The sequence below is a fragment of the Myotis daubentonii genome, chromosome 4, assembly GCF_963259705.1.
Source record: "Myotis daubentonii chromosome 4, mMyoDau2.1, whole genome shotgun sequence".
In the NCBI taxonomy this organism is placed as follows: Eukaryota; Metazoa; Chordata; class Mammalia; order Chiroptera; family Vespertilionidae; genus Myotis; species Myotis daubentonii.
In genome coordinates, this window is record NC_081843.1 from 99,880,343 (window position 1) to 99,899,124 (window position 18,782).

The 18,782-nt window shown below is 46.2% G+C and overlaps 1 protein-coding gene across 2 annotated transcripts in view; it reads left to right on the top strand.

The window, feature by feature from the left end:
• The first annotated feature begins 678 nt into the window (after positions 1-678).
• The window catches only part of RETREG1 (reticulophagy regulator 1), a 104,229-nt gene continuing 86,125 nt past the window's right edge, over positions 679-18,782 (top strand). The window contains exon 1 of one of the 2 annotated variants that reach the window (XM_059694750.1): positions 679-1,105. In XM_059694750.1, coding sequence (XP_059550733.1) covers positions 807-1,105 — 299 coding nt within the window. In that variant the 5' untranslated portion in view covers positions 679-806. The remainder of the gene's footprint in view (positions 1,106-18,782) is intronic. The other variant, XM_059694751.1, reaches the window with a different exon arrangement.

Consider the following 18,782-nt stretch of genomic DNA (forward strand, 5'->3'; position numbering starts at 1 on the left):
GCACAGTCCAGGTTTGCCAAACCTCTTGGATACACGCAAAGCGGGGGTTCTGACTTCTGAGCTCCCCGCTCACCTGTCCCTCCTTCCAGGACCTCCCACCAGTACCTCCCACAGACCAAAGCGCATTTTGGAGCCAGAGGACCTTGCCCACAGTTGGAGAGAAGAAGCGCCCACCCCCCACCTCCCGCCCCAATTGCTGGGGTCCGGTGTTACGCGAATGCAAAAAACAGAGGGCAAGATGCTCTTTAGTTGAGCCACATGTTTTTTTCTTCCTTTCGCAATCCAACATTTATATTATTGCGGTGTTGGCAGAGTACCACAGACTTCTGCTGGGGCTGGGTAGCCTGTCCCTGCGGGCGCGCTGGGCCAGGGGGTCGCGGGGGCCGAGACCCGCTCACCCATCAAGGCTGCGGGAGGCGCGAAGGGGCCCCGGCGGGAGAAAGTTCAGATGTCCAACCGCTGCTGCCGGAGCCCTGCCTCCCTTTCAGATCAGTCACCTGGAGGGGGTGCTCTCCGCCCCTCCGCAGCGGGAAGGGAAAAAGGGGTCACGCTCCCTGGGTCCCCGGGACCCCGCCCAGCTCGCTCGCTCCCACGGCGCCCGCCGCCCCGCCGCCCCGCCCCGCCCTGCGCGAACTTGGCCGCACCCACTTCCCCTGGAGGCGCCCCAGTCGCGGCCGGGCTGACGTCACAAGGCACCCAGCTCGGCGCCCCGCGGTGCGCGCCCCGTGTCGGACCCGCCGCCCTCTCGGCGCCGACACCCCGACGCGCCCGCGCGTGCCCGTGCCCGCCTGCCAGCGCCGCTGAAGATGGCGAGCCCGGCGCGTCCGGAGCCCGCCGAGGAAGGATGCCCGGCGCGGGCTGCCGGGGAGCAGGAGCCGCCGCCCCGGGCTCCCCCCGGGGAGCGGGGGGAGGAAGCGCCGGAGGAAGGGGCGGCGGCGGCCGCGGGGCGGCAGGTGGAGGAGGCCGCCGGCGAGGTGGCCGCCGCGGTGACCTGGCTGCTGGGGGAGCCCGGGCTGTGGCTGGGCTGCTGCGCCAAGGAGCTCCTGAGCTGGAAGAGGCCGCTGCGCACCTTGCTCGGCTTTGCCGGGGCCAACCTGCTGTTCTGGTGAGACCTCGGGGTTCGGGCGGGTGTGTGTGGGGGGGGGTTAGGGGGCGTCCAGGAGGGCGGCCGACCTTAGGGCGCTTGGGGTGGGGGTGCGCGCTGGACACTGCGGAGTAAGAAGTGTCAGCCTTGCCCCACTTTCTTGGTCACCTTTCTGAGCAGGTAGACACCCACTTCAACTCTGCTCCAGAGACACTGCCTGTAAACAGTTGTCATCCTGTGTGTGTGTGTGTGTGTGTGTGTGTGTGTGTGTGTGTGTGTGTGTGTTCTGCCTCACAGGCCAGGTCCTTGGCTGACCCGCCTGCACCTGTACCTGTAGGTGTGCCCAGCATACTCCTTAACTTGGGCTTCTGCTTTCTAAAACTCGCAGGTTTTGACCTGTTCCCCCAAAGCATGCCCGAGCAATCGTGCTTGAACTTGTATTCGTTCTTGCACCCCCAGCAGGCATATCTGGACCAGCGTAGGTACATGCTCCAGACTGCCACCTGAGATGGGCACTGAATGATTTGTTTTTCCCTTCCCGGGAGGGTTGGGTTCACTGTCTTGACTCCCCCAGGAGAAAACAGGAGGCAGCCAGATGGATTATATACACCCCCACTGGGAGGTGTACACAGTGAGGAAAACAGGCATATTTTAGGTGAAGTGCAGAGAGGATACACAGGAATGGCTATGACAAGCCCCTCATCAACAGGTTTGTCCCTCCATGTAGACCCCATCACCGGCAAGGACCGGGGAAGTGTCTGGCTCCTTCCTTGAAGGACAGCTCCGTCATCTGATGGAGGGCGGAGAAAAGCCTTCTTTGTTTGCAACCCTGTCCTCATAACAAGCATGACCCACACCGTGCAGATTAAGCAGGGCTTAGGTAACAGATATCTTGTTATAGGGCATAGATTTCTTAACCTTAAAGTTAGGAAATAAGCGCGCAAGTCATACATACGTAGCCTTCTCTTTTGTAGGTGAATTGAGCAACTCAATGATTTTTTCTTACAGATCTGTGCTAGTCCTGGCTTTCCCTAAAAACTTGCTGTCTCTTATCAGGGCCCCTGAATGTGAATTAACTTGGCTTTGGGTCTCTTTGCTATCAGTATTTCTAGAGTTTTTTCCAAATTTCTTGATCCTGTTGTGAAGCTATGTGAGCACTCAAAATAAGGAGAAGATGTTGTGTTATGCTAGGTGGGTTGTGCCTCACTCATTTTTCCAATGTGGAACGTATTTTTAAAATCATTTTTCTTATTTTTAAATTTTATTTATTAAAAATAGCTAATAGTCTTATAGTTCAAAAGTTTGATGGTACAAGAGGATAGACATCTTGAAAATTTCTTTCCCATGCCTGTCTCTGGCTACCCAGTTTCCTCCCAGAGGCAACCAATGTTACCTGTTTCCTTGTATCTTTCCAGATAATGCATATTTCAGCAGATACTCAATATTCTACCCAAATTGAAGAATACTGCCTGTGCTATTCCTCTTCTTAGTGTGTCTTGGTGATCACTTCCTTGTTCTTTTTTAGCTGCATAGAATTCCATTGTAAGGATGTCCCTGATTATTTAACCTGTGTCCTACTGATGAACTAATGTTGTTTCTAAACTTTTGCTATCTCAGTGTTATATGTAATGGATTTGTACACGCACTATTTTGCATATATGCAAGTACTTATGTAGGATAAATTCCCAGAAGTGGGATTGTTGGATCAGAGGGGACATGCACTTGTAATTTTGATGGATATCACTAAATTATTAGACTTCCTTGGCGTTCTACCAATTTATACTTCAACCAGCAATGTGTATGACTGCTTGTTTTTCTCTACCCTTGCCAACAGCATTTTCTCTAACTTTTTGATTGCAAATCAGATAGGTAAAAAAGGGTATCCCACTATGGTCTTCAATTTTTATTTCTCTGGGGTTATTTTTCCTATGTTCAAGGGTCATTATAATTATCTTCTCTTTGCATTATCTGTTTATAAATAACTTTTATCCATATTTTTAGTTGAGCCACTGGGCTTTTTCCTATTGATTTGTAGGAACTCTTTTTATATTAAGGATTTTAGTGCCGGGGTCCAACCCCAGCGGGTCCAGGGGTCCCCAAAGGTGTGGACGGAGTCGGCGAAGAAGGAATGACACGGAGACAACGTTCAGTTGATCAGCAGCCTAGCCAGGATCTCCAGCCAGGATCTCCAGCCAAGTTCTGGTCTGGATCTCCAGAGAGGTTCTGCTTCGGATTTCCAGCGAGGTTCTGTAGCCATGTTCCCTCGCTAGGTTCTCCAGCCAGGTTCTGTCCAGGCTCTCCAGTCAGGTTCAGTGTCCAGGTTCCAGTCAGGTTCTCCTGCCAATCTCTGTAGTCAGGTTCAGTCCAGGATCCCTTGCCATGTTCTCCCGCTAGGCTCTGTCTCTAGGCTCTGAGGCCAGTCCCTCTCCAGGATCCTCCGGCATGCTCTCTCCAGCGAAGTTCTTCTGTCTCCAGGCTCCGTGTAGGTTCTGTCTTCTTGATTCTGTTCTAAGTTCTGAGTGTTTCTGTCTTGTTACAACTGTATTTATACCAGTTGATTCAATCCTATCAATCTCTATTACAAAGGTTAGGGCGTTTCTTATCTCCATTCCAGGGAGAAAAGATTATGTAGTTTAAGCATGATTGTTCGTAGTTAAAGGGATTAATTACCCGCCTGGCACTTAGTTAAGAGGTTTTATTCCCTCCCTAACTTCAGGGGAAAATCCCTACCTGGGGATTCAACCTTTCTCTGAGAGGTGACCTTGGTTAAAACACATAGTGCCAAGAAGGTGAGCAAACATATTAAGAACCGTATGCCATATATGCCAGGTCCCTTGAAACAGCATGGATGGACCGGCTCCCGGCATTTTAGCCTGATTTCTATAATATGAGTTGCAAACATTTTTTCCTATGATGTATTCTGTATAACCTCTATTGAAAAGAATGACTTCTGCATAAAATAATTGGAGGCATATTTGGCATTATTCAAGTGATGTCTTCTATCCATTTGGTTTTATGAGTTCTTTGGAGAGGCAAACAATGACCAGGCCTTCAACCCATTTATATCTTTGATCATCTCTTTTATTTCTTTCCGGTTTTCAGTGTCTACATTCCATGCATGTATTTTCTTTGATAGAAAAATAATAGTATCGCTTTTTAGATTATGAAATATTTGTTAACTGGAATTTCTGACTCATTAATTTCATTAAAATTTTGGACTTTTCCCCTTTGTTGTTTCTGGGGTTAAACACTTTTTGAGGACATCATTTCCTTTAAATAGTGTAATTTTTGCTGTTGTTGTTAATTCTCACTTGGGAATATTTGTTCATTGATTTTTAGAGAGGGTGTAAGGGAGGGGAAAGAGAGATAGAAAGAGAGAGAGGGAGAGAGAGAGAAACATAGATGTGAGAGAGACACATTGATTGGGGTTGCCTCCCACCCAAGTCCCAACCAGAGCCGGGGATTGAGCCTGCAACCTAGGTACATGCTTTTGACTGGAATTGAACCCAGGATCCTTCAGTCCTCGGGCCAACGCTCTACCCACTGAGCCAAACCAGTTGGGACATAAGTAGTGTACTTCTTATCAAGTGATCTTAAATGATGATGTTAAAACATTCTGTGTCCCAGTCACTCTAAAGCTCTATATTTTTAATGAGAAAAACAAAAAGATCAAGGTTAGAAATATGAGGAACCCATATCTTATCTTAAGCAAGAGTGATGTTGTTTCTACTTTAATTAGTATCTAATTATTTCATTTTTGTGGAAACTAACTTTTCAAACATATATTTTTGAATGATTTAATACCTGGTACCAGCAGTAGCTTTCAGGATTTTGGGTTTGAGTTCAAAAGCTCTAACATATATTGCCTGCTCATTATCTGCAAGATTTCAGTACTGTGAACTACAAAAACCAACACTGAGGTATGGCCTTAACAAACGGGTATAACTCAAGGCTGTGTGAAGCAATTGTGTTAGAAGAGTCAGAGAAAGGCCCAGCCGGTGTGGCTCAGTGGTTGAGCATCAAACTATGAACCAGGAGGTCACGGTTTGAGTCCTGGTCAGGGCACATGCCCAGGTTGTGGGTTTGATCCCTAGTGTGAGGCATTTGGCAGCCAATCAATGATTCTCTCTCATCATTGATGTTTCTACCTCTCGCTCCCTCTCCCTTCCTCTCTGAAATCAATACAAATACATTTTTAAAAAAGAGTCAGAGAAAGGATAGGTTATCCTGATGCAGTTCCAGGGGAGTGGTGGCATTGTGGACAAGAAGTTGTGGGGTCTTCATGAGGAGATCGTGCCTGGGCCAGATCTTGAAGGACAGGAATGTTTTGGGTAGATCTAGTACATGGTCAGCAGCCTTCCAGCCCTTAGGAACTGTACCTGATATTTCAATCAGTATTGCCAAACTGATGTGATGGCACACGGGTTGGTAGAGAAAAGTGGGAAAATGAGACTGGCTAGGTGTTTTGGAAACACATTTTGGGGCAATGGTTTCCTTGAATGTCATGTTATGTCTGTGACTTGTCTTTTGTTTAGACAATGGGGACAAAACAAAAGCCACCTCATTAATGTATCCGTGAATATTTTCATGGGTAAGTAAATTGTGGCCCATTTATTCCATTTATTCCTGCCGTCCCCCGAATACTACCTAACAAAGCTACAGCGATAGGCAACAACATGGATGAGTTTTTGTGTCGGGGCGTAGGGCTCCCTTCTCCACGTCCAGCACAGAGAGAGAGTGCGAACCGGTTCTTTCAAGTAGAGGCGCTTTTGGGATGGAGAAATGAAAGACAGACGCAGAAATAGAAGGAAAAGCTGGGTCTGGGTGGGCTTCTGTTCTCTTCTGGCAGAGAGGCAGAGAGACCAAGTTCCAAAGCAGCGTGTTTATTTTATAGTCCAAATTCCCCAAAATATCAGGAGGTTTCACCAAAACTCAGATAAGGGAGGTATTCCCGGTGCTTGACTGGATTTACATACTAAAAACCCATTCCCTGCACCTGGGCTTTGAAGAGTTGCGCTGAAGGCATTCTCACCTTTTGGCCAGAAATGCCCCCAAGGAAGGGCTATGCCCATGCCTTGGGTTCAGTCCACATGACTTAAAGGAGAGCCATGGCGCCTTCCGTGGCAGGGGGCCGCCCACAAGTTTTAAAAATGTAATTTGGGGCAGAAGAAGCACACAGTAATATGTGCAGAATGATCCAGTTTTTTTTAAAAGTTTCAAAATGTACAAAGCCGAACAGTATTGACTGGGGATATACACATAGGAGATACGACACATTTCTTATTCCTGAAATCAAGAGAGTGGTTGTTCCTGGGAGGAGTGAGAAGGTGTGATCCCAGGGGGACATATGGAAGGTTCTGGGGTACAGGCAGTGTTGTATTTTCTGACTTGGGTAGCGGTTACATAGTGTTCAAGTTATGAGTATTTTATAACTGTGTATGTATGTATTATTTATGATCTATGTATTTTATGGAAAATACTAAAGTATTAAATTATGCTAAGAAATGGTACTCGCTCAGAGCTCCGCGGAGTTTGATAAAATGCAGACCACATACAGTGTTTGCTTCAAGAACAGCATGTCCACAACCTGAAATAGATGGTGTAGCACTAATAGTAGTCTGAGGGCTGTGTCTCCCTTATTTTATCAACGAGGGACATGTTTTTAAATTCTTTCCCTTAAAAATTTAAATTTTATGTATTTTCAAAATAATTAGCTAATGCCGCCTCACAGTTCAAAAGTTTAAAAGTACAAAGGGGCCAACAGTTTGAAGATCTCTTTCCCACGCCTGCCCCGGTTTCTTCTCAGAAGCAATCAGTGACACCCGATGGTAAACAACATAGAATGGAATGAACCCAATGAAAGGGAAAATGCCCATTTGGTTGTGGTTTTATTTTATTTTATTTTATTTTAAATATATTTTATTGATTTTTCACAGAGAGGAAGGGAGAGAGATAGAGAGTTAGAAACATCGATGAGAGAGAAACATCGATCAGCTGCCTCCTGCACATCTCCCACTGGGGATGTGCCTGCCACCCAGGTACATGCCCCCGACCGGAATCGAACCCTGCCGGGGTCCAACCCCAGCAGGTCCAGGGGTCCCCAAAGGTGTGGACGGAGTCGGCGAAGAAGGAACGATACAGAGATAGCGTTCAGTTGATCATCATAGCCGGGTTCGCTTGTCAGGGTCTCCAGCCAGGTTCTGTACAGGTACTCCAGTCAGGTTCAGTGTCCAGGTTCCAGTCAGGTTCTCCTGCCAATCTCTGTAGTCAGGTTCAGTCCAGGATCCCTTGCCATGTTCTCCCGCTAGGCTCTGTCTCTAGGCTCCGAGGCCAGTCCCTCTCCAGGATCCTCCGGCATGCTCTCTCCAGTGAAGTTCTTCTGTCTCTAGAGAATGTTCTGTGTAGGTTCTGTGCCTAGGCTCTGTCTCTCTTGGTCCTGTCTTCCAAGCCCTGTGTCCTTAGTTCTGTGTTCTGAGTTCTGTGTGTTTCTGTCTTGTTACAACTGTATTTATACCAGTTGATTCAATCCTATCAATCTCTATTACAAAGGTTAGGGCGTTTCTTATCTCCATTCCAGGGAGAAAAGATTATGTAGTTTAAGCATGATTGTTCGTAGTTAAAGGGATTAATTACCCGCCTGGCACTTAGTTGAGTGGTTTTATTCCCTCCCTAACTTCAGGGGAAAATCCCTACCTGGGGATTCAACCTTTCTCGGAGAGGTGACCTTGGTTAAAACACAGCGCCAAGAAGGTGAGCAAACATATTAAGAACCATATGCCATATATGCCAGGTCCCTTGAAACAGCAAGGATGGACCGGCTCCCGGCAAATTCCCCCTTTTTTATTTTTTAAAAGCAGGCATTAAAAAGAAAAACCTGAAACGCTCTCTTGTATCCATTTTAAGAGTAGGATTGGCGCTTTCTGCTATTACCTGAGTCCTGATCTATCATCCCAGGGAGAGCTTGCCAATCCTGCACTTTCCCAGGGTGGAAAGGCTGCAGTGGGGTTAAGGATAAGGCTCCTTGGGCCTACCTTCTCCCATGCCATTACATTTACCTTTCCTTCCTCAGAAAAGCATGGACGTATTTCTTGTATAAAATGTTCCATCTGACTGGGAGTAACCTTAACTCCTCTGCTAGCAAGCATATGTGTTAAAAGATCAATACGGAGTCTTTTTTCTTTAGACTCAGTATGGCACATCTTCTTAATCTAAAGATCAATACAGAGTCTTCTTTCTTTGGACTCAGTATGGCACATCTTCTCAATCTAAGAATCAATACAGAGTCTTCTTTCTTTGGACTCAGTATGGCACATCTTCTCAATCTAAGAATCAATACAGAGTCTTCTTTCTTTGGACTCAGTATGGCACATCTTCTCAATCTAAGTTCTGTACTATCCACCTTCTTACCCTATTTATCCTCTATAGGGGGGTCTGTAGCACCCTGGTGGAGTCCTATCCGTCCCGAGTGTGGGGTTCTCAATGGGGGGGGGCTTACCTAAGGGAATCCTGTTCCAGGGGTTCCCAAAGGTGTGGACGGAGTCGGCGAAGACTATCCACCCTCTTCCTACGGTGGAGTCTGATCCGTCCCGAGTGTGGGGGTTCTCAATGGGGGAGGGGGGCTTACCTAGGGGAATCCTGTTCCAGGGGTTCCCAAAGGTGTGGACGGAGTCGGCGAAGACTATCCACCTTCTTCCTACGGTGGAGTCTGATCCGTCCCGAGTGTGGAGGTTCTCAATGGGGCGGCTTACCTAAGGGAATCCTGTTCCAGGGGTTCCCAAAGGTGTGGACGGAGTCGGCGAAGACTATCCACCCTCTTCCTACGGTGGAGTCCGATCCGTCCCGAGTGTGGGGCGCTTACCTAGGGGTCCCTGTTCGGGCGCCAGATGCCGGGGTCCAACCCCAGCAGGTCCAGGGGTCCCCAAAGGTGTGGACGGAGTCGGCGAAGAAGGAACGATACAGAGATAGCGTTCAGTTGATCATCATAGCCGGGTTCGCTTGTCAGGGTCTCCAGCCAGGTTCTGTACAGGTACTCCAGTCAGGTTCAGTGTCCAGGTTCCAGTCAGGTTCTCCTGCCAATCTCTGTAGTCAGGTTCAGTCCAGGATCCCTTGCCATGTTCTCCCGCTAGGCTCTGTCTCTAGGCTCCGAGGCCAGTCCCTCTCCAGGATCCTCCGGCATGCTCTCTCCAGTGAAGTTCTTCTGTCTCTAGAGAATGTTCTGTGTAGGTTCTGTGCCTAGGCTCTGTCTCTCTTGGTCCTGTCTTCCAAGCCCTGTGTCCTTAGTTCTGTGTTCTGAGTTCTGTGTGTTTCTGTCTTGTTACAACTGTATTTATACCAGTTGATTCAATCCTATCAATCTCTATTACAAAGGTTAGGGCGTTTCTTATCTCCATTCCAGGGAGAAAAGATTATGTAGTTTAAGCATGATTGTTCGTAGTTAAAGGGATTAATTACCCGCCTGGCACTTAGTTGAGTGGTTTTATTCCCTCCCTAACTTCAGGGGAAAATCCCTACCTGGGGATTCAACCTTTCTCGGAGAGGTGACCTTGGTTAAAACACAGCGCCAAGAAGGTGAGCAAACATATTAAGAACCATATGCCATATATGCCAGGTCCCTTGAAACAGCAAGGATGGACCGGCTCCCGGCAGAACCCGGGACCTTTCAGTCCACAGGCCGACGCTCCATCCACTGAGCCAAACCGGTTTCGGCTGGTTGTGGTTTTAAAGGATTAACTGTTCGCAGTGGACCATCAATAAAGTGCACAAACTCCTAAGTGTACAGTCCAATGTCACACCTATGTAACAAAGGCAACCAAGATCTAGGCCATTCATTCCATCAACCGGAACGATTTCCTGTCAGTACCCACCCTGGGGACTGACCTGCTTTCCATCACCATAGATTCTATTTGTCTTCCCTAAAGTTGCACATAAATGATACACCATCTATTAGGATGTCTTTTGTGTCTGGCTTTGTTTACTCAGCGTACAGTTTGGAGATTCACCCCGTTGTGCATATCAGGTATTTGTTTTTTGTTGTTGATGACCAGGCTGCCACTTCAGGGATATGCCACGATTTGTTTATTCACTGGTCAGTTGATGTTCATTTGGGCTGTTTTCAGGGTTGGCTCTCATGAATAAAGTTATTGAAAAAAATTCCGACAGAAGTCTTTGTGTGAGATGTCTGTTTTTGATGAGAGGAGTGGCGAGCTCTGACGCATGTTTTCTGTGGCCACATGACGGTTGCCTTGGACAGGCAAGGGATGGAGCAAAATGCCCCTATTCTCAGTCTCCTGGCGGGTCACAGCACTGACATTGGATGCCTTCCAGCGCAGCCTCCCTCTCGGGGCACACTGTCTCTGCAGCCTAGAAAGTGCCCTGATGGGATTTAGTATGGAACCCACAGTTGGAGGCTTGGCATACAGGAAAGTCTAGGCCTCAGGCTTTTCCCAGAGCATCTGGCATCGCATGACAACATTACCCTCCATTTGTGTGAATAGTGAAACTGCAAGAACGTGATTTGCCTGAGGTGACTGCACAAGGGCAGGAGACCTTGGGTACTATGACTTCTGTGACGTCTCAGGCTGGGCACCCGTGTAATCTGGAATGCCCAGGACCCACTGGGGGTCCTTGGTGTGCTGTCCTGTGGGGTTGGTTTGGAAGGTTGCAGGGTCCAACTCGCACTTGGTGTCAACAGCCCCTCTATACCATCACCGATGGTGCCTCCAGCTTGTTAGAGGAGGGCTGAAAGGGCTGGGCTTAGGCGGACACCTCTTCCTCCCATACCTGGGGACCAGGGGGAAAGGTAAGCGTGCCTGTAGTGGACGTGCCCAGGAGTCCTTGGACAATGGTGACTAATATCTCTTTGAAGGAGGAACGATTTACTGAGATTGAGAAAGTTGAGCGAGGACGAGGCCGGCTATATCTTTCATGGGGAGGATAGCAGGAAATCACAAATAATTGGGGGGAAGCTCTGGATGACATTGTTTTCCTGGTTTTATTTATGTCCGGCCATTTCTACAGTGAATACATTTTTATCAGGTCCCTGTATTTTCATCTTTGTCCTCATAGACCAGTTTTTTTCAAGCTGCGTTTTTTTTTTTTTTTTTTCATGGAATAGTGCTAAATTTAGTATTGTGGCCACCTCTATGCTGGATTGTATTAGTAGTCAGTATTGCTCGGGAAATGACAGAAGCGAGCTCAAAAGTGTCTGTAGTATCCACATCTCTTTACATACATGCTTTCAGAAGCATAAAACTCTGAAGTGTTTTCAAAGTTTCTTCAGGAAGATTCTCATTTTCTTTTAAATATTTTTGTCTTGATTTCAGAGAGTAAGGGAGAGGGAGAAAGAGGTAGAAACATCAATGATGAGAGAGAATCATCCATGGGCTGCCTCCTGCACGCCCCACACTGGGAATTGAGCCTGCAACCCAGGCATGTGCCCTGACCGGAAATCGAATCGGTGACCTCCTGGTTCATGGGTTGAAGCTCAAACACTGAACCACGCTGTCTGGGCAAGATTTTCATTTTCTACATGCTTCCTTCTCTGCTTATTTCAGTTTATTTGGGAAGGAAATATTTTTCTCTTGGGGATGAAGGCAGCACTACCTAAATGAAAACACGCTGGGCGAGGTGTGGCCACTTGCATGCTCCACATGGAGTCTTAGAACTGGGAGGAGGAGCTGCAGCCACCCATGGGCCAGCCGGCCTCCCATCTCTGCCCAGACACTGAGCGAGCCTTTCATCGGAAAGATAAACAGATGAGGCCAGCACTCGCTCAAGTTGTGGCCACGCCTGGGTTACTGGATACATCGATTTGGTGGATACACTGCTGAGTAACAGCCGGTGTTCTTTTGACAAATTGGGGGCACACTTTCTGTGGCCTTACATGATTTCACTTGGGGATACCTGCAGTGATCATTGATTTTAACAATGACCATTGATTGGGCTCCTGCTTTGCGGCACTTGGCATAGTTATTATTTATTTCTCACACCACCCAGCAAGGGGCCATTGTCCCATTTTGCAGAGGGGAACGTTGAGGCCCAGGGCATTTAAGTCACTTGCCCCAAGATGACAGTACGTGGCAGAGCTTGGATTCCAACCAGGCTTTTGTACATTTTTCCCCCTATCAACTAGACTCGCAGCCGTGGGCAAACTACCCGTTTGAAATGAATAAAACTAAAAAAAAAAAATAAAGACCGTACCCTTTTATGTAATGATGTTTACTTTGAATTTATATTAGTTCACACAAACACTCCATCCATGCTTTTGTTCCGGCCCTCCGGTCCAGTTTAAGAACCCATTGTGGCCCTCGAGTCAAAAAGTTTGCCCACCCCTGAACTAGAGCCTACTGCAAGGGGGGTAAAATGAGTGTGACGTTATATGGCTTATCCCATATTTCTTCTACAGGACCCAGTGAATTTACTTCTCAATTAAAACATTGGCTGCCTCCCACATAGCTGGTTGTCTCTTATCTGCTTTCAGGAAAGAAGTTGATTTATTTTTCCAAATAAAATTTCATCACTAACCACAGCTCCATTCTACCACCTTTGTTTTCCGTTTTCCAGCATTAATTGCAAAAACCTAGAGTGCATCTTTCTGAGTTGTCAGGTGGTCCAGCTTCATCATGTTGGGTGCCCTTTTGTGTTTGCCCTTTTGATTGGAGGGTGGCCCTTTCTCTCCAGGTAAAAGGTCGTGTAGACCCCCTCATCTTCTCAGGTGGCTGTGCTGCTTGATGGTGTCGAATAGCACCTATAACATGTGTCCTTTGGGCTGTGAGCCTGGGTGCGTTTAGTGTTGGGGATGGCATCTTGTCTTTAAGGAGCACTTCTGCCATACCCTGGGCGAGGGGAGCTGGGCCCTTGGCTGGCAGTGATGGCGGTGTCTTTATTGACAGAGCAGGGGAGGATGTTTGGGGACTCAGATCCCCTGCTCCTCCGGCCCATCTGCAGAGCCTCCCTGCTCTGTTTCAGCTCTTACTGCTCCTTCCGCCTCCGAGGCTCTGCCTGTGTCCAGCATGTCACCCACAGCCCCTCCACTGTCTCAGTCCGCAGTCACCGCCGTGGGTCACCCCTGCCACCTTCTCTGGGTCCTGCCTGTTAATTTCAGTATTTAGATCAGCTTGTATTTTTCATGGTACCTGGAACAATTTGAAGGTATTTTATTTTTCTGTGGGTCTGTTTTTCTAGTTTTTAGAAACTTAGTAAAACTCTGTTGACAACCAGTTACGTAAAAAGAAAACAATTAAAGCTACATTTATAGAATATGTAGTAAATGATATGGAAAATACTGCATATGAAAGTCAGTCACTCTCTCTCTCTACACATACCTGCATGCTTTCTCTTTTTCGCTGTCTCTCAGATCGATTAATCCCAACTGACTTTTAATAAAAGCCAAGACATTTTCTTGTCCCATCTCTTTCCACTTCCTGGTTGTTTCTCAGAGCAAATATTGTTAATGATTTGCTTTTAGCTCTCTTTAGGCTTTTCTAAATAATATCCTTAAAATGCCATTTTTTTTACATTATTTATAATTTGTTTTTAAAAATTGTGAGGTATAATTGACATATAACATTATATTAGGTATACAGTATAATAATTTCATTTTTATATATATTGTGAAAAGATCACCACAATAAGTCTAGTCAGTAGGTTACTTTTTTAAAAAAGATTTTAAAAAAAATATTTTTAATGATTTCAGAGAGGGAGAGGGAAAGAGAGAAGTATAAATGAAGAGAGAATCATTGATCAGCTGCCTCCTGCATGCCTTCTACTGGGGATTGAGCCTGCAACCTGGGCATGTGCTCTGACTGGGAATCGAGCCTTGACACCCTGGTTAATAGGTTGACACTCAACCACTGAGCCACACCAGCTGGGCTGTTAACATTTTTTAATGCCATTTCTTGATTGAGCAATTTGGGACATTATTTTGTTTCCTCCTGCCCTAATTCACACACACACTCCCTTCCCCTCCTCCATCTACTGTAATGATGGCACAATTTTTGGTTTGATCACTTATCATTGTGACTGTGTAAGCATTGTTTATACATGAACTAAGGAGAATGCCATGTTTACAGTACTGTGCTTGTACAACTTCATTTTGCTGTTACTCTTAGCAGTTTTTTTCTATTTGATCATAATTTTCCAGCATTTCTGGAAAACTCCTTTTGATAATGCGTCAGATGTATCAGGCTGCCAGTTTGAGTTCCTCTCTTTTTATCCTTTTCCCTGGAGCCACCCTTCTCAGAGTCCTCACCCTCCTATACTTATCTCATGTGATTGTCCCCAGGGCCTGCTGTCCTCTTAGGACATCTGCATCCGTCACCCCGTTCCTTCCCTCCTCTGCGGAGCCTCCATCGCTGGGCCCAGGCTGCAGACAGAGTCAGGAGAAGTCACAGCCTCGAGGGGGAGGCCCCTTTTCTTCCCCTTAAGAACATTCACGAAGGTTTAAGGTTTTCTTGTTTGTTTGGAGTCTCTCATTTCTGTTTGTTTTCCCCCTGTTACTGGACTCTTTCTTGGTGAGCTCCTTCTGTACGGAGAGAGCACATTCTCCACCTCTAAGAAAGTACAAAGGAAATGCATGTTGTGAGAACGCAGGAAATATCTCTGTCTCACCCTTCCAGCTGGTTGCTAGTCTGGTTTGCTTTAGAGTTCTGGGTTGGAAATAATTTGCTCTTAGAATTTTGAAGCATTGCCCTTCCTGTCTCCTCTCCTGCTTCCAGTGTTGCGTTTGAGCAGTCGGATGCCTTTCCAAGGCCTTTCCAATCTCTTGTAGATGATTGGTAGCAGGTCCAGCTATTGATTTCTGATGGCTGGTATTTAGGTAAACAGGGAATTGGCCAGACTGCTGTATTATCATCACTAGTGCTTTAGCGCTTAAGGGCAAGCTTAAAGCATTTCTTTCTTTCTTTCTTTCTTTCTTTCTTTCTTTCTTTCTTTCTTTCTTTCTTTCTTTCTTTCTTTCTTTCTTTCTTTCTTTCTTTTTTTTTTCCTTAAAGTATTACAGAGAGTATCACACATGTCTCCTTTTTTCTCCCCCTTGACATTCCCCCGGCTTCCCCCACCCCCCAGTGTCTTGTGTCCATTAGTTATTCTCTTATGCATGCATATAAGTAAAGCATTTCTTTTTGGCTTTCATACTTCCAGGACTCAACGTTGGCCATATAAAAGCTGCCATTGTAGTCCTGTGGACTTGAACACAGGGCTTCTGTGTGCCTCCAAGAGGTACTCACACAGAGCACAGCTTGCGTGGCGCCCCCTGCAGTTGTGCAGGGAGGTTGCCCTGGCTGGGGGCTGTGGGCTTTGCTGAGTCATGCCCTGGGAGGTGGGTGTCAGGCCTGGCTTTGCAAGTACACATAGAGTCCTAGAATAGACTTCACCTAATGAACCAAAGGTGGATAGAATTCATGCTTTGCCTTTGCATGTGCTCAAAACAAACATCCTAACTTGTCATAGGCCAGGATGCGACCCGGATGTGCTGAGTTAGAAGAGTGTCACTGCTATTTACATTTTAGGTTTGGTTGGGAGCTTCAGACCACGTAGGTGCCACTTTCTCCTGGTCAGCTTCCAAAAAAGCACCCTGGCACTTTCGCTCGTGTCTTGTGGGTCCGGGGTAGCAGAGTTCAGCCAAAGAACCATAACATGACTCTATTAAAATCCTCTAGGACCCCGAGCTCCCCAGTGCTTTGAAGGCACTAACCTGTTTTTCCGTATTTCAAACAGCCGATGGAAGATACTTATTTCTGTGATCAAGTTACACCAGCTCTGACCCAGTAAACCAGGTTGTTTTGTTAGCAGCTAAACTCTTTCAAAAGACGGCATCTGTATGAGGAAGCAAAAGGTAGGGACTCTGCGCCGGCCTCGTCATCACCTCATTGTCTGGCTGAAGAAACTGAGGCCCAAGCCCCGCCGTGAGCTGGTGACAACGGGCCCGCCTCGGGGCCTCCTGACCCCTTTTTAAAACTGCTGAGCGTTGAAACAAGCGTGACGAAAGCTTGGACGGCAAAATAAGAATGTTCCCTGGTGCCGGGATCACTGCTCCGAGTTTTCAGGTCACTGTGGGAAATTTACTGTATCGATCCAGCCGCGTCTCGGGGGGGTCTTGAGAGTCTGGGGAAGGAGTATGGACCGATCTCCCCACGGTTTGTCGGGATCCTCAGAAGCTCCCAGCTGTGAGCTTCAGACCACGTCCTCCCTCCTTACCCCTGTCCACGGAGCCGAAGTTTGTTAAAAGTCAATTTTGACAAAAGGAGACAATTGAAGACTGTCTTGCTCTCGGTTGTAATGGCGCAACGTGAGCACATCTACCTGAAACAGGATGTTTAACATCCAGCGAGTGGCAGTACCACCTTTTCTCACCCCATGGGGATAACTGCATCCCGGAAACCTGTCGTAGGGGGGACATTCTTGTCACTTGAACATTCATTTACTATTCGAAGGAAACATTTGTCTGTCTTCCTGAACTACAAACCGATACTTGTGTTGTTTTCTAGAACAACCCCAGGACCCGTTAACACAGGCATGGCCACTTCAATAGTTACATTGGTTACCGACTACAGTTTTTTAAATATATTTTATTGATTTTTACAGAGAGGAAGGGAGAGGGACAGAGAGTCAGAAACATCGATGAGAGAGAAACATTGATCAGTTGCCTCCTTCACACCCCCCACTGGGGATATGCCCGCAACCCAGGTACATGCCCTTGACTGGAATCGAACCTGGGACCTTTCAGTCCACAGGCCGACGCTCTATCCACTGAGCCAAACCGGTTAGAGCAACCGACTACAATTTAAGGGTGTTTGTTGTTGTTGTTGTTTTTAATAAAACCTCTTTAAAATAGCTGTTGACTTCTCATCAAGCTCTCCTGTAGCTAGTACATATAATAGAGGGCGTTAACAAACAAAAACCAGGCATGCATTCTGTGTTTTAACAAATTCAAGCTTTCATGGGAAATAAAATGTAAAAGTCAGGACTAGAGAGTCTATCAGAAGAGTATAGTTTAGGGACCACGGTGCACGAGAATGCACATCCCTGGACCCCGGAGAGGGGACTTCCACCACGAGTCAGGAGGTGGCTTCGTGGCCTCCTCTGGGGCCCAGCATGAGTTGCATGCAGTCCCATCCATCTTTGTACGTGGAAGAAAGGGCTTAGGGGCTGGAGAAGGGGCATTAGGTGAGCCTGCTCCTGCGGTGCTATCCCTGCACCTCCCTGGGCATATGCGGGGCACTGGCTGTAGTATGAAAACTTTCTTTCTATTAATTTTAGGAATGACTATATATTTGCTTATATACTTATAAGTTCACCTTTTAAATTTAACTTCCCAAAACTTTCTAGGCAAATTCAAAACAACAACTTGCATTGTTGTGTATAATATCAGAAAGTTTTGGTGAGAGACTTTAACCAGTTTATCATCTTAGTTTATGCAAAATGGTACACGAAACTCTTAACCTCTTTAAAGTAAATATTTAAATATTTAAAAATACTTAATACAATTTCACTTTTGTCTCATGTTCTACATTTATTAGAATCCATTTTAAAATATAATCCAGTATAAATGGGAAATATGATTTAAAAATTGCTTTTCTGTTTGTTTGTTTTTAAATTCAGTAATATTAGTGAACACCAGCTTTCATTCATCAAACTGGAAATTGGTTATTTCCATTAAAATTTTCACTTTTAATAATGTCACTAAATACTGCATAGCTGAAAGTTCAGACTGTTTGTATATTAGTGCCATGTATGACTAAGACATTGGAATCTGTGTCTATGCTTTTAGCTCTAATGTTTCCCATGAAATCTCTGATGTGCATGGCGTTTGCTTGGTGCAAACAGGCGCATGTTGTAAGGCTTATGACCCCATGATTGCCACATGCCTGTGGCATTGAAGAGCATGGCTGTGGGTCGTCCCAATATGCCAAGGTTGTGGGTTTGATCCCCGGTTAGGGCACATACAAGAATCAACCAATGAATGCATAAATAAGTGGAACAACAAATTGATCTCTCTCTCTCTCTCTCTCTCTCTCTCTCAAATAAATAAATAAATAAATAAATGAATAAATAAATAAATAAATAAATAAATAGTATGGTTGTTAGAAGAACTCCCAAACATATATTGTGTATTGGTGTGGCTTTCCTTGTAAGCTTGGCTTCTTCTTCTTTTTTTTTTTTTTAATATATTTTATTGATGTTTTACAGAGAGGAAGGGAGATAGAGAGTTAGAAACATCGATCAGCTGCCTCCTGCACATCTCCTACTGGGGATGTGCCCGCAACCAAGGTACATGCCCTTGACCGGAATTGAACCTGGGACCTTTCAGTCCTCAGGCTGACGCTCTATCCACCGAGCCAAACCGGTTTCGGCTAAGCTTGGCTTCTTAGACTTGAAGGGAGCTGCATCTGCTGCACCTCCGGAGACAAGGATCTATGACATAGCGAGGCACCATCACTTTGACCTGACCGACCACATCATGGCAACAGGGCTTTGGCACAGTGGCAGTTAGGAGAGACAGACTGACTTCCAATAGCTAGTGAGAAGCCCGGTCTTCCCTTACAGAGAAAAATTAATCTAAGCCAAGGTCCAAGGGCCATCCATGTTCTCAGTTGCTTCGTGGAAGGTCTTCAAAAAATTGTATAGAAGTTTTTATGCTCCTCCATACATTTTGGTTTTTCTTTTTGGTAAACTGTTATAATAGTGTGCTTTAGGGATT